Raw genomic sequence first — 16,459 nt, 5'->3', positions numbered from 1 at the left:
AGCACTTCTAGTACACACGTTTTTGGCCTGTCACTGGCAGGCTGTGAGCCAATGTGTTCCCATGGAAACTGGTAAATGAAAAATTATGACTTGACAGCAGTGTCCTGAGGAAAGAGGATCAACCTCGTTCCATATGTTTATTCCCTGACCCAGGGAGTGCATGCCCGCTCCACACCACTGTGGGTGGGATGCCATCCTGTCACAGCTTCGTGCTGGACACAGGGTGCCAGGAGGCAAGGAAGGACTGTGATCTCTGGGAGCACAGCAGGAAAATGCTGCAAATGGCGCTTCTTGCCATCACCAGGATCCCTCCCCAGAGAGGTTTGCTGGGTGTTTGGTCTGGGCTGATTGGCATCTAGCTCTGAGGGAAATACAGCTCCCCAATACCCCTGTGAGACCCCAGCACCAGCAAGCTCAGGGTTCCACAAGCTGCCTGCCCTCAGGGATGCAGTGCCCACACAGGGTGGACCAGCAGGCTTCCCACGCCTGGCTGCAGCAGGTGGTGCAGACACTCCTCCGGGGCATCCCAGCTCCAGTACCCATGGGTAAACAACTGAGGCCACAGGGCTGACAAGGGCCACAGAAATACTGAGAGCAACAGAGCAAAGAGGCGGGCACAGCTCTGCCCTACCTCTGCTGCCTGCAAGCCCAGACAGCCCTTCCTGAGCCAATGGCATCCCCTAGTACAGGCCAGTTATCCTGGATCCGCTGGTGTCTCTAGCCTAAGCCTTCCACTGACCACTTCTCTGCCTCATCCCCAAACCTCCACAAATCCTACAATTATTATGAAGGAGGTCAACCATTTTGGGTGTGACTTTGAAATAAAAACCAACAGGACTGAAATTAAATTAGAACAATTTACAATGACCCATTCCAGCACTAACTGATTTTTCTAACTGATTTTTCAGTGGCTTCTAATTTTAAAAATTAATACTTTATCAAGTCCATAATGAGAAGAGGCAAGCTATTTTTCTCACACCCAGACATAACATATGTTAGCAAAGTATTAGTTTCAAGTTTTCCAAGGTGCTGGTCAGTTGCAAGCTGACTTTGTTGCTGGCTAGGTCAGGGTATATGAATGTAAGCATAGTCTCGATTATGAAATAATTTAAAGATACATCATATGTGAATATTTGGCCTTGAAAAATATCAACATGGATCCATTTAAGTAAATTCCCAGTGAGAGCCCCTTAGCTTAGTCACTAGCGTCTATTTCTTCCTGTGTTTTTCCACTGCCTGACTGGGGCAGTCCCCAGGATGACCCTCACTGAGCGCAGCTGCCCGGGAGCCTCGCGCATGGGGACTTCGGGGCAGCTACGACGGAGCTTGCCTTGGGTGCAGCGGTGCAAGGTCTTGCATGAGACAAGACCTCGACAGGTGACTATGGGCCCTGATCAGACAGTACCGTGATATGCTCTTGCATTCTTGCAGTTGCCTTAGATGCTTTCAAGTCCACCTAAATTCAGGAGAGAACAGAGCAATTTCTCCCACGTTTATGCAGGCCTGCTGTTGGCTGGTGGGGCGACTGCCAAGTTTGAATACCTTCTGCATTCAAACTCCTAACCACAAAGCAGCATTCACCCCAGGTGGCCAGAGCTGCCTACTACCAGTCTACAGCTAGCAGAGAAAGAGTTAATCTCCCCAGGTCACCAGACACCTGTCTCAGATATCCAATGACAGTTACCCAAGGAAATCCCCTTCCACAAACCCATCATCTATCCTTTGCATGCCTTGCTCCTCTCTGAGGAAACTGGGAATCTTGCTTACTTTCCCAGACATGACAAATGTGCTGTGCATGGTCCCGTGACTCCGAGGGAGCACCTCAGTATTGCCCAGCAGTGACCTGGAGAGCACAGCACCAGTTCTACCCAGATGGTCCCCCAGCCCCAGACACTCAGTGTCAGGGCACAGAGGCAGAGCAGCCCCATAGCATACTTACTTCCCGTTCCCATACTTGATCCGGATGTCTTTGCTCTTCTTCAGCTCTTTGCCATCTTTAAACCATTTGTAGGATGGCTGAGGGTTTCCAGCAGTTGCCTCGCATTTCAGTGAAATTTTTTCACCGACATGAACGTTTGGGCTTTTCAGTTTCTTCAGTTTGGGAGGGACAGCTACAAAAAGAGAAACCAGACAATGTGAGACCTGCCTCTTTCAGAGGCTACGCACAAGCGATGTGACCCCCCTGAGACCCCTCCCCTGGGAAAAGCACTTGCTGCCCCCATTGCCCTGTGATGGCTGGAGAGGGGCTGTACGCCAGTTTAGCTGCCCAGTTTTCCCAGCATACAGACGGGGAAAGAGCACAAAGTCAGAAACGACCATGTGGGAAGAGAGGGAGCCCCTGGGTCTGGCCAGACTCGATACTCCACAGCTGCCCTTACTCACACATGCAGGATCCGCGTGTCTCCTGGTAGCACAGGGCTTTGCTCTGCTCTCCAGGCTCTCCCACCAGGCCACAGCCAGGGATGCAGGAGCTCAAGCTCTCTGCAGCCTTTTCCCTGCATCTTGCCATTGTCGCTGCTGATTACCAACACCTACACGACCTCTGCCACTGCTGACGGGCATGCTGCCAATCCCACACCCCCCCCAAACCACAGCCAGACTCTTTTGCTGCAGAAGGAGCAGAGGCAGGTCACAGGGAGTGGTCTCCTTTCCCTCAGCAGTGTGTGCCATGGATGCTCCGCGCCTGTTGCTGAGACGGATTGTTATTCAGCACAACAGCAGCAGCAGCAGAGCAACAGCTGCTGAGGGGAACTGCAATAAAAACCTGCACATATCAAGGAGGAGAAGGGGAAGGACAGCTTTTCTTCAGGTTGCAGTTAGAAAACTGAAAGAGTAAGAATAAAGCTATTTAAAATGGTCTTAGGACCTGCAATGTCAGGCTGGCTGGCAGCCTCTCCAGTCTGGAGCCTGGCTCTGCATGTGAGCTTTCCTGGGTGTTTCAGAGAGGTGATTTTGCCATGCACCTGGAACATCAGGCAGAGATGAAGACATGTCTTACCAATCTCTGCCACGCTTTATATTAAACCTGACTAGAAAGGATTAGCAGGCTTACGATTTTTCTTTCAACTGACAGCTCTGCACTTTTCTAGCTCCCTTTTTCATTCTCAGCCCTAACCTTAAAAAAGGAAATAGCAAGTTGCTGGTTTTGCCCTAAGAATATTGGTAACAATGGTTTCCGCTTGTCTAAGATACGTTACAGATAAAGTATTTCCTCTGTCTAATATGCATAAGCCATATTTTAATTGCGTACTGCATTCTGATCTTGTGATATGGAAGAGCAAGCAAAGGAGAAGGAACTGGATGGGTTTCATTAGAGCAATCACTATTTTATAGATCTATGTCTCCACTTATTCTTCATGCCAAGCTAAGCTATCATAGCTTGGTTTTATTTGAAGACTTATCAATGAAACCGATCTTATACAAAATAAGAAGCACAACAATCATCAGGCATATGCTCCTGTGGCATGAAGCTCGGAGGACTCTCACATTCCCTTGTTTTACATATGAGGGCACGAGAAGCAAAATTTTCCTTAATCAAAAAGATACAAGCATGGACAGAAATGGAACAGTTCAAGGTAACACGAGTTGGCTGGGCAACACTCACAGCTACTGAAAGGCAAACCCAGAAACATATGGGAGCCTTAGAGGAGAGGTGCCTGGCAGTGCCTGGGTGGGTAATGCATCAGATCTGGTCCCAAGCACGCCAGACCTTCCACTGACTCTGAGCTGCACAGCTACACTGGTGCCAAGGCACAGAAGCAAAGAAAGCATGTTTAGCACACCAAGGAAAAAAGAACAAACCCCACCAAATATTATTTCCAACTATTATTTTTGCACACCCAAGCCTGCTGCAGGCTCACTAGAAACCTGTGCCACAGGCAACAGGATGGGGAGGGCTGCACACGTGCTGACATGCTGACAGGGCAGGCTCAGCACAAAAAATGGCTCAGACAGCTGCAGGCAATTACCTCAGGCTGCTCACTGACATCTTGCACTGCTTCCCAGGTCACTGTGTTTGGGCACAGACAGACTTCTGAATGAAAACAACCTCAGCTTTCCCCAAATTTCAGGAGTTCTGTGAAAATCCAAGGTGTCCTGGGTTTTGTGAAGCCAGTATGCCTGATCCTTGCCTGGAAATGGGTCACCCAGAAGAGCTGGAAGGCAATGAATGGAGAAGAAAGCTTGTCTCTTCTCGGAACACTGTGCACGGAGAGCCGAGAAGGTAAACAGGACCTTGCTTTTACAGGGGTCATTTTGGGGAATAGAGAAATAGAGTCTGTCAAATATTTATTCTGTCTGAATGTGTGTGTTGGTTGGCTCCTATTGTACACTGAGGTCACCCTGTACCATGCCAACAGTATACATATGCCTTGAATACTGGGAAGGTCCTGACCTTGGCATTGGTGTGTCTGCTTCACATTACTTCCAGGCTTGTGGTCTGCAGAGTTATAAAGCAGGCAGCATGGCCTGGGAGAAAGATGTCAGCCCTGCCCCTCTCCCCAGAAAATACTGGCAAGAGCAGAGCAAAGCCCAGAAAACTGGAGATCGCTGAAGGAGAGGGCCAAGGACAAGTAAGAAACCTTCCAAGGTCTCTATTCCCCAGTTCCTCCCCACCAACGTGAATCACATCTCACCCAAACCTGTGCCTCTTGCACTTTCTGCTCTTGGCCACCAGTGATAAATCACACAGCCTTCCTGAAAAGTCAGGTCCAAAGAGACATATGCCAATTGTGGCACAGATGGAGCTGACACTCACACAGGACAGGGGCTTTGCATCACACCACTCTGCAGAGTCCTGCGCTATGCAGAAAAAGAGAGGAGAATGTGTCTCCTCCGCAGATTTGGCTGCGCTGCTACAGGAGGGAAAGGAACTGTGCAACTGTGCATTCAGCTCACAAGCCATGCTGCACGGACTGAAATTCCCCGGATGAGCCAGACAGGCCAGTGAAAGGGGTATCCAACCCAGAAGTATTTTGGACTGTGTCTGGGAAGAGCACTGTGCACAAAGAAACAGAGGTGTGCTCCTGACGCCCAGCACACCTGTGCACCTTACTGCTACGCTACAAGTGTAGCTTGTGCTTGGAGAGCAGCATAGGCAGAGCAGGCAGAGCCCGAAGCCTGGGGATGCAGCACCCAGAGCTGTGTGCTGGCTGCTCCAGTGGAAAGGGAAGCCCAGGCTTGTTCTGGAAGGGCTGCTCTGGGCTGGAAAGTCTCTCTTCATAAATCCTGCATCTTTCAGGAAAACACAGAAACCCTCATTTACAGCCATTAACTGCTGATGAGCCTGCTTAATGCCAACCAAAGATCTTCCACTGTTTTTTATTCGTATCATTTAAACTGAAGCCCTTATTCTTAGCCTGAAGTTCTCTAACTTTGGCTTCCAGCAAAGAGACATATCTGCTTTCCTCTGGTAGATTTGAATCCCATCTAGTAACCAGAAACCTCTTCCCTTTTTAGGTACTTGTAAACTATGAATGAATCACCTTTCAACCTTCTCCAGCAGTAAAGTAGCTTGAGAAACCAAAGCAGCACACCGAGTGCTAATACTGGAGTACGTCGAAGACAAAGTTTTACATTTTGGTTTGTTTTCAGCTTCAAAATCAACCTATTTCCTACCTCTGCTCTGTTCAAATCACCAAGTTGCAGCTCAGAAAGTCACAAGCTTATTTCTGTCTGTTCAGACTGACATGGGGATTTTTAAAGTGCCCCCTTTCTTCAGTGCTCTGAACGTTTTGGATCATTTTAATCTCCTCCCAGTTTGGTATTTTTTCAAACACATTGAGCAAACAAAGTCACTAGTTTCATACATATCAAAATAACATACCGTACCTGGCAAACACTCCCAGATATATACCAAGTGGGCTCCAGGTCCAGTTCTCCCACATTTCCAACAGTTTCTGGCTCCCCAGGCCCCCTCTGCACAGTTTACCACTGCTCAGATGTGGCCAGCACAGCTTTTGTCAAAGCCAAAACACTGAACCAGGGCCACCCAAGTCACCCTGTCATCCTGGCACAGGCAGAGCTGAAACTGCCGTTCCAGCTCCTCATTGCAGCCTCATGGCTCTGGCCCGCCAGCTCACGGTCCCCTCCACAGCTAGTTTAGCAACATGTACCACAGCCACCACTGCTGCTGGGGTCATGAGAATGGGAAGGGGGCTTTTGGCTGTGCTTGCCAGACTGAGGCTACAGATAGCTTCAGGCAATCATTTTGAACTCGAATCTCTGGTCACCTTGCAATCCTGTCAGCTGCTCCTCCACCCAAATTGAAGCCTTCTCTCCATGGGGTGAAGAGCTACCAGCCTCACAAAGTGTGAGGGATTGGACAGAAGAGGCAGCTGCACGATCCAGGCAATTTTTCTGACAATCACATCAAGGGTATGCCATGCTGCAGAAAGGAAGGTTTAATCCTGGTAGAGCTGAGACAAACAGTAAATACACATTTTCTACAGGTTTGTGCTCATTCCAAGGTCAGATGAAGCCCAAGCAACCATTAGATCCCAGACTACACTAGTTTTGTAAGCCACAAGAATCAACCCTAAAGTGTGCCGGGGCCTGGATCAACAGATGTCCACAATTTCCTAATCTATTTCAGGAGTCGTGTTTCACTAAGAGGCCTTTACAGAAGAGCTTTGCCCTCGGACAGCAGTCCTGGCACCTACTGCCAAGTTACCACCTTCTTTTACGGAGAGGAGGATGTTACAAATATCTAAAAAATTAAGTTCTAAATTATGCCATATGAGTTGCTCGAACATCTACCACAAAAGGACTTACGTGTACACACTGCTTTAATGAATTCACTTCTGATTACGTTTGATACTACATTGAAGTACCTTGATGATAACAACACCTCTTTTACTGCTGGTGCCTGGAGTATGCCTGAAAGCACCTTAAAGCTTCAACTCAAAATATCACTGATCACAAATGGGCAGAGTGCCCAAACAGAGTTCCAGCAGTGGAGTGGTAGCAAAACTGCGTGTCACTTGCAAAGCATCACACAGCCCCTTGGCAGCACAAGGCAGAAGCCAGTCACCCTGGGAAGGGTGCTCAGTGAACTCTTAACCACCAGTGACACCAGCCCCAGACACTGCTTCATGAGCTGTGTCTTGCTTACTGTGGGAGACCCTTCAGAGCAAACTATCTACAGACACATCTGGGATCTCCAGGCCACAGACATCATGAGTAGACGTGGAGTATCTTCCTGGCCTCCTCCAGGGGATACAGTGCCAGCCACAGGAGGCTCCCCCAAACTGCCTGGCACATGGCAGGTGGCAAAATGTTTAGGCAGATGGATCTGGAGAACTGGGAGCACAAGATCCTTCCATGTCCCTCTGAGCAGCTGAGGAAGAAGGCAACTTGGCTTGAATTCCTGTGGCCACAGAAAAGGGAGGCTGAAAAATGGTTTCTCACAGGAATGGGGGGAGATTTGAGGAGAGTTAGGACTTACAGACTCACGGGCGATGCCTTGACATGCCTACAACAGAGCAATCGCTTCCAGCACACTCCCTCCACGTGACTGCAGTCCTCAGGTCAGGACACTCCTCCCCTGCCAGAAGGAGAGGAAAGCTGCACAGGTGATCTCTTGGAAATGGGCTGTGTTTCTCAGACTGTCCAAGACATTGGCCTCAGGAGAGCCCTTCCACACAAGTGCCAGGGCTTCTGGCCTCTGGGCTGCTGCACGGGAGTGGAGAAGCTGCAAGCCTGGCAGTGTCTCCAAGGGTTGGTGCTCCCTGTTCTTAACAGAGAAATCTGGACACACAAAGGATGCTACAGGCACAGTCCTTGAGGTTTGCCAGCTCCTTGCCACTGAAACACAAGATCTGGACTCATGACACCTGCCCAAGCCACATCTCAAAGGTTGCTACTCCCTAAGCTCCCTCTGGAGAGTCCCCACCATGATTTGCTGTTCAAAGTCTCACCCACAGGCATACAGGCCTTCCCTTTTATGTAGGGAACCTCAGATGGGAGAGTTTCAATGTTCTCCCAGATGGAAAATTCCAGAATTCATCTTTCCATGGGAAATGTATTGCAGCCTCAACTTGCTCGAAATTCAAACACAAACTTTTGCAAAGGTGACAACTCCTTACCAAACAGAATTTTTCCCATTTCTGTCATCTCTACTACAAGGTGAGGACACATGTCCCTGGCACAGGGCACCACTGTGCAGACAGGTCTGGACACCAGGTGTGTCTTTGGTGGGTCAGCATGCTCTGCACTGAGCTAATACATCTTACTTCTTGGCTAATGCAGCCCTACTGCTCCTGGTACATTTGCTGCCTCTAGTGTTTTTATCAGAGACGATGCTCCTTTGGCCTGTGTTTGCTTTGGCCCTTATTTAACAAGGAGACAAAACTGAATCGAAGCAGCTGCTCCTGCCCACCTTGGCTCTTTGACCGTTTCAGTACTGGCTGCAAATACCAACTTGTCAAAGAGGGACCTGGTCTGAAGAAAGCTGTCTCCAGCCAGAAGGAATGGAAACATGGGGTCCACTTGAAAAAAAAAAAAAAAAAGAGCCTTGCTTAACACTTTATGTGCTCTAAGTGTTTGTCCTCCTTTTTTCTGGGTTTTTATAGGGAGGGTAAAAATGCAGTCACTGCTGTGCACCCAGGCAGGCTGTGGCGTCTGCAGCACTGGCAGACCACAGGGACATCAAACAAAGTTCAGCTCTTTGGTAGTAGGGTCACAAGAACTCTTCCGAGTCTGTGACCCTCCAATGCCCCTGAAGGTAACAGGGCTGTATTTTCCTAAAGCCATACCTGAAACATGGGAGGGAGCAAAAGACCCCAGATTTATTCAACAGATGGACACAACCTCCACAAACCACATAGTCCAGAGCCTGCGGGAAGGAACCTTGATGTCAGACTGATGTACTGCCCTATACCAACCTCTGCTGCAACCCACCAGTGGGTAGCTATAGGCTCCAAACTAAGAACATAAAATATAACATAGTGTCTGTAATATATTCTAGGCAACCTCCAGTTTATGTAAAAAAGATGATCGGACTTTCTCAAGCTGTTAACATGACTGTCTACGCACCACAGCAGCTCACTGTGTCCTAGGCGGGGGTACCTGGCAGGCAAACCACAATGTCAAATGTAAATTTCCAGGGGGCAGCACCTGCTGTAGCCACTACTCAGCCTTTTAAAACATAGCCATGTTGCTCTTAGTAGATCTGTGATGGCAAAGACTCCACTGTGGGAGCCAGCACTAGACAATGGGGCTCACTTTGGGCATTTACACCCTGCCTCCACTGCCTATCTGTGCAGTAAGTGCAAAGACACAGGCTTCAGCAAGGCTTAATAACCCAAAGCTCTCCAAGGACACAGGAGATATGCTGTGTGCCTAGCATGCACCATGCTGCCGTGTCCTTAGTGCAAAGGTCTGCCAGCAGGAGTCAGAGGCATATCTTTGTGTTGCTGGGAAAGGTCCCACTTCAACAGCTGGAGACACTAGGTATGACAGTGCAGGAGCCATTCCTCCAGGTCCTAGAGGGTCTGCTGAGGATACCCACCCAGCTGACTCACAGAGAACAGAAAGTGATGCAGAGAGGACCCAGATGACTGGAAGCATGAAGATGCTGAAAAGACTGAGATCAAGGAGCCTTGGGGTTGCAATGAAGCTTGGAAACCTCACTAGAGCCAGAACAACTGCATTATTCCTCCCTACATATCTCATAGCATCACTACCATACAAGTTCTTTTTCCTTAATTAGGTTCCTTTAGCTCTCTGTCTCAGGGAGGAGAAATGACTACAATGCCCATCTGCAGCACTAGATATATATTTAAAACTGTGAGTTACAACAATCAGTATCTCCATGACCATTCCCGTTGGCCACAGAAAATTGACTGGAAAGTCACAAGCAGGTTTGCTGACTTAGGCTTTCTCTCTGTAGGATCCCTCTGGTAGGTCATACCACAAGAAAAGGTGCCACAAATCCAGCAAGTTCACTCGCCTCTTACAAATACTGGCTCCACTTACATAAAAGAGCAACTGATAAATTCCTCCTCTCCTTTATTTCTCTTTCCCTAACACTTAATATTTAGTTATTCTTCTTTCAAGTAAAAGTTTTGAAATCAGTATATGATTTGGTACAGATGCCTAGGCTGAAATCTCAGCTCCATTCGAATCAATAAGCATCTGGCCACTGGGCAAGAATGACTTCCCAATACTTGGGCTTTTCACCCAAACTGTTAAGACAGCTAGGGAACGTTTTTATCACAGAATGGGCAGACATGCTGGAGGTGCCCATGCGCAGGGCCGCTCAAATGCTTATCTGAATAGCACAACAGCTACAAGTAATTCACATACAAATATCCAATATTAAAATCCAGGGGTGAAGTGCTGGATTTGCCAAACCTAGTACTCTATGAACACTAGCTGGTTTGCAAACAATGTAATTGGGAGTAGAATTGCTATTGTGTTTGTTTGTTTTGAATATTTTTGGCCAGGAAGTTGTCCTGGAGGTATAGTTGAGCATAAGTGGTCTGGTGGAAAAATGTCATTCATTCTGTTCCTATTAAAACCAAAAACAATAGCCACACAAAGACAGCAGCGACAATTTCTGCTCTTCATGCCTCTAACAATGTGTTTTCAACCCTAAAGGCAACATCTTGTTTGTACCCAATTGATTCTGGGATCATATTTTATATAATCAAATCTATCTTTGAACAAAGATATATTTTATGAACTTCTCAATTTCCAGATGACCTTGGAAACAGCAATTCATAAAATATAGCTTTATCTCTATCTTCACAATCAGTTAGAAAAATGGCCCACCCATACTCTGTGGACTGCCAGTCAAGACCCAGCCAACAAACAAATCACCCAGAGCATCCGAAGCCTTAAAATACATTAATTCTTTGTTTCAGCCACTGAACACTAAGCACAAATTACTTGTCCTAGTCCCTGGTAAAGACATGGGTGGCATCTATCATCTTTCAATCACCAAAGGAAAGTGTAACCCTCACCCCAGGAGAAAAAACAACCTAAGTTAGCAAAAAACTTGTTTCATTAAATGTTTATTATGAAATCTGTACATGAAACCATATACAGAACGCTTACGGGCATGAAGAAGCTGAAGGCTATGTTTCAGGCTACAGGGAAAGATTTGCTGATATAAAATGACCGTTAGTGGAATATCAGGGATGAAGAAAGCCTGTTTGGTGCTTTACAGCTCTATCAACCATAGGAATGCTTCTTTAAAACATAGCGGGGAAAAAAATTCCATTAGCAGGGAGCTGAAATTCTTTTAATAGGGACTGCCTGTGCTGCCTGGGCTCCCCCAGTGACAAGAGAACAGAAGACACATCATCATGGGCTGGCGGGACCATTGCAGGTAAACTTGCAAAAACAGGAGCTGCTGCAACACAACCCCAAACAACACCCACTGAATCCTTCAGATGAATCAGCAAGAAGGGCCACTAAAACAGGTAAATGCAACCCAGCCTCCATGTGAGGCGCAACGTTTACCAAGTAAACTTCTCTCTCTCTGCTGAGGCCTGTCTCATGCCCATGAAAGTCAGGTGTAGAATGAAGGACCAGGGATGCACTCCTAGCTTCAGATAGCACAGCACTTCTGCACATCTTTTTCCTCTTCTCTCAATATATTGCATTTAAACAGAATGAGGACCCCCAGATCTTAAATTCCTGAGATGTGAGGTCTGAGGCCAGGGAGATGATAAGCACTGAGAACCACCTGCAGCACCTGGCTGTGGGGAATGTTCAAACCCAGCCCATGTCAGCAAAACCCCGGCGCAGAATCTGTCCCCTTCCCCACTCCAGCAGACTTACGAGCGAGACTCATTTTTAACAAGTGTTTTTCAATATGCTGAACAATGGCAAGTAGGGAAAAATCAGCAACACTTGGGGTCTGTTACAAAGATGTTAATTCAGGGCAGGCAGAGGTCAAGCAAAGGTCAGGTGCGGCAGCCCAGCTTGCAACATTTTGGGGATATTTTGACCTCCCAGGCAGTCCTCGGCCAAAGAACATCCTGGCAGTTCATACCTGGCCGGGTGGAAGCACCTCATGGAGCAGGCGTTCAGAGAAGGAAGTACTTCAGTGTCTGGACAAATACATGCGATTAGCAGTCTCTAACATTGAGGCAGGGGGATTTTTAACTTTTAACCTATAAAATCATATTTGCTAGCATTCCGTGACAAAAGCCAACCATTTGCTGTCTTAATTACAGTATTTTTTTTCCATGTCTGCTTACTTTGAAAGTTCACCATTGTCTCTGTTAGGGTTTTGACAAATCCACCAGAGGGTATTTCCAAAACAGAAAGCTGTGTTTTTATCGGGATCTCCCCACAAGAGACCCTGGGGCTTGCATTAAAGACTTGTTTGTTCTCTGCAATGTTGTATTAGAAAGATTAAAAGTTTCTCTCTTAGCTCAAGAAATGCTTTAAAGCACTGGTACCAAAAGAACCTCAGACAGTGACCGCAGGTCTGTTTTTTATCCAAACACAGGAAAAGGAAAGAAAATAAAGATCATGCCTGAGACAGCTTCTTTAAGGCAGCCAGACACATAGATGTCCAAACCCCACCAAGTGTGGATGGAATTGCCATCCTACACTATAACATTCTCCCAGCGCCTAGGCTGCCCTGGGTCTCTGCCACGGCCGGAGCAACGGCCGGCACCAGGCCGAGCCCTGCTCTCTCCCCACACGCTGCCCTCTCCGCTGAAGGCAGAGGGACCCTCCACATGGGAGAGCATGATGCGCAGGGACGGAGGGCTCTGCTCCGCACCAGCAGCATCCTGGCCCCCTGCGAAGGGGCCGCCCTCCTGCGCGGCGGCAGGGAGGCAGCTAGCTGTAAATTCCATCTGGGACTCTGGGCACTGCCCAGCGGAGACACTAACACAGCGTGTCTCCCGCCTTGTCCAGAGCGCGGCTTCCCAGCATTGTTCTGAATAGCTCCGGACCCCCACTGGAGCACAGCGATGGGTGGCTTACACTGAAATGTCCCCCAACCATGCTGATTTACAGCTGCCAGGAGTCTCAAGGATGTCAGCTCTTCCTGATTAATTTTTTTATCCTTATTTTCCCTCGTTTTATATTTGAATATTGCTTATTGCAATATTTTTCAGAACTATTCTCTGGAAAGCCATACTGGCTAATTTTTGGCTTGTAAATTGCTCATGAGCAGTTTGCGGCTTGTGTTTAAAAAAAAAAATAATCAAGAAACTCTGGCTCATTTTGGTTGGATAAAGAGATTTTGTAGCCTCCATCAATTCTAGTCCCTGACAGCAGTGACAGAGCTCTTGTTATCACAAACATACAGTTGCAATTTTAGAATTTGCTTTCTGTGACTCTTTGTTAAAATTTAATCAACAGTTTCTGCTTCCACAAACATTGCCAGCAGAAAGTTCACTTTTATATTGTATGAAAAGAATTCATTACAGTATATAATTTTATATTTATATAAATATTCACATGCAAGAAGTAAGAAGGAAGGTAAAGCAAATTTGAGGTTTTGATGCAAGAAACACTTGCTGGTTGTCCAGCTACTCCATTGAAGGATTTAGGGAAGAGCAGCAAAGGAAGGTGTGAGACAAGTAATTTCCTAGGAGATGTTGTAGAATGTGAGCAACCAAAACAAAAACCCAATGATTCAGCAGCAAAATGTGGGTGAAGAAAAGACAATGCAACATAGCAGTGGCCCAAGCAGAAAGACTATTCCGAATTCAAAATGGATAGAGGTTTATTGGACCTGCTTTACGTCTAGCGGATCACAAGGTTGGGACCTTCCACCAAAGTTCCCAACAGATCCTGTGCAACACAAACAACTTAAGGTGAAAACCAGAGTTCTGAACAAAAGATGGTTGTTGAGCAAAAAGCTATTAATAGTGCTGGGTTTTATCCCAGAAATGTTGCGTAAAGTGGGACAATTCACATCCCTTCTCTGTGCTTCCATTTCCTCTCTCAAAGATCCCACTTAATATATTTGGGGCAGGGACTGTCTCTTGTTATGACTGTGCTGTGAATAGCCCAAGAGGAACAATGGTGCAGTCAGGACCTCCGGATGCAACCACAAATGCCAATTTTAAGCAGCAGTGACAAGTGGAAGGAGTTTTTGATCCAAGGAAGACCTGAGAAAAGACAGGGCACAATGCCAGATTCATCTTGTATTATAAGCATGGATGGTTCTCTTCTCCATGCAAGAGTGACAGGGAAAAGCAAGGAAGCGGTTGAGCTAGACAACAAAGGCAGTGGCTTTCAGCTTAAGCAGAATTCCTCCAGAGCTGCTCCTTCACTTCTGCACTTTCAGTGCCCCTCCCCTTCACCATCTCCCCAAGCCACTCTTGAACAGCTCCATGCAGAGGAACGCAACCACCTAGAAACCCAAAAAAAGGGATGTTTAGGGGTCTGAGACACAGTATAAAAAACCTGATGGAAAGGGTGGGCTCTCCTCTGCTGGGGAACATTTTTGCAGGAAACAGTCTTAATACCCTGCGCATGTGACTTTCCACATGCAGGAGGAGCAATGGTGCTGAGGAGCTGCCCTGGAAAGGCCTAAATAAAGCTTTACCACCTTCAGTGTCTACAGAACCAACCTGGAAAGGCCCAAAGACAGGGTTCCAAAGGACAACAAATCACAGGACAACAAGAACAAGCTTGGAAGAAGCTGAGCAGACCACATCCCTGCCCTGAGGTGGGATCAGCTCTGCAACATCCATCCAACTCACCATGATCTGGACACACAAACAACCTAGTGCTACGCATCTATGCTGCACCCCAGAGTGCCCAAGGACTTGGTTGACTTCAAGGACATACCTGATCCAAACCTTACAACCTCTCCAACAGGCAACACTAGATCCCCTCTAGGAAGAGGCCCAGGGCCCCTGCAAGAAAGGCTATAAGTACAAGGGCACACTAGTTAGCAGGTGATGGGGAAGCCAGCCACATTATGTACTGTTGAGACCTCTGAAGCTCTGGTGGTCCCCACATGTGAAAGAGATCTTCCATCTATTCCCAAAGAGGTAGCCCATCTCTCCTTTTATCTTCCAGTCCTTTACACTGCCCCTTCTGTTTTCTTCTCCTTGCCCATGCCAGCTGCCACTAAGTAACCAAAATCACTCATCTTTGTCCTCCCTGTCTCAATTCACCTTGGCTGTGAGATGCAAGTTTTTATCTTTCCTTTGCAAAATCAATGATCTTCAAAACCTTGAACATCACTCTTCAGCTCCAGGCTCATCCTCCTTTCATTCCTGGAGATGCTGACCACCTCCTGCATGTCACTGAAGAGCTCCCGGCAGCCTTGCTTCATAAAATTGAGAGGGCTTGAATCATCCTTTCAGACAGGCACCTGGATATTAATACTGTCTTTCTGGTTTTCTGCCAGTTTGGGATGGTGCGTCAGGAGCTCCGCCATCACACACAGCTCAGAAACCAGCGCTGCTTCAAGGCTGTGTTGCTCTCTGGTCACACTCCCCACCTGGTTGCAGGATGTAGAAGCTGAACTTCCACTTGCACTCACGCTCAGTGAAAGGTGACTGCTCTCCACCCTCACTCCCCATCTGTCCCTCCAGTGGCAGTTCCTCTACATAATGTTCAAGCCTGAAATACCAAAAGAAAGTCTTCCTGCTCACCTAGACACTGCTGTTTGCAGTTGCAGGAGCCCCATACACATGCAGAGGAAGGATCCATCCCAGATCTGCTTTTATAATGGTGCTGCTGAGCAAAGACCCATGCCGGTAGTTGCCTGGGTCTCACCCAATGCTGAGGGATCATGAACACTGAACATCCCAGTCAAGCACAGCCAACCCTATTATGCTTTATATCCCATTTTTCAACTTGCACCCCTCCCTTTGTAATTTGGTGCTAAATAAATGTCTGGTCAAAATATCAGATAATTAACTGGGAACATCTTTGCAAACATGAACAAAAGCTAAACAGACACCTCAGACAGGATCACACATCAGCCCTGCTATATTAAAGATATTCTGAAAAGCCTTCCCAGGTAACTAGAGACAGATACAACTTGCCAAGGACACCCACAGGCTCCCCTTAATTGTTGTAGGAGCCCCAAGGAAACGCAGCAGAGGTCAACTATGCGCGGCTCACCATGAAGGGCAGCAACTGGCAAAGCTTTAGCTCCCAACACTGCACTCTCCTTCACTCCCCTGACAATGTGACACACTGCTGTTTATCCTAATCCATTGTTCATGGTCCGCCCCACCCAGTTTTCAGCCCATGTGATACTCTCCTGTCCCTACCAACTGGAATTAATTTGGGGTGCTAGGGGTCTATCAATAGACTTCACTAAAATCTAAATGCTGGCAAGGTATTACCTGCTTTCATACATATATTTTGGCTTTTTATCAGACACACAGAGTAAACAAACAAGCCACTGCATTTTCCTGGGGCAGCTGGCTTGCAGTTCCTGGCTCCCTCAGTGATTCTCTGACTGACCAGGTAACTTTGAGAGGGAGATCCTGGTCAGCAAGGGCTGTTTATCAACACA

The 16,459-nt window shown here is 47.4% G+C and overlaps 1 protein-coding gene across 15 annotated transcripts in view; it reads right to left on the bottom strand.

Moving 5' to 3' along the window:
• NRG2 (neuregulin 2) overlaps window positions 1-16,459 on the bottom strand; it is a 164,338-nt gene that overhangs the window by 59,836 nt on the left and 88,043 nt on the right. For all 15 annotated transcript variants that reach the window (XM_080399336.1, XM_080399337.1, XM_080399330.1 and 12 more), the window contains one exon: window positions 1,940-2,111. In XM_080399336.1, coding sequence (XP_080255462.1) covers window positions 1,940-2,111 — 172 coding nt within the window. The remainder of the gene's footprint in view (window positions 1-1,939; window positions 2,112-16,459) is intronic.

Source organism: Falco punctatus, assembly GCF_963210335.1.
Source record: "Falco punctatus genome assembly, chromosome: 8".
Lineage (NCBI taxonomy): Eukaryota > Metazoa > Chordata > Aves > Falconiformes > Falconidae > Falco > Falco punctatus.
The sequence above is the reverse complement of the archived record's forward strand: the minus strand, read 5'-3'. Positions and strand labels throughout refer to the sequence as shown.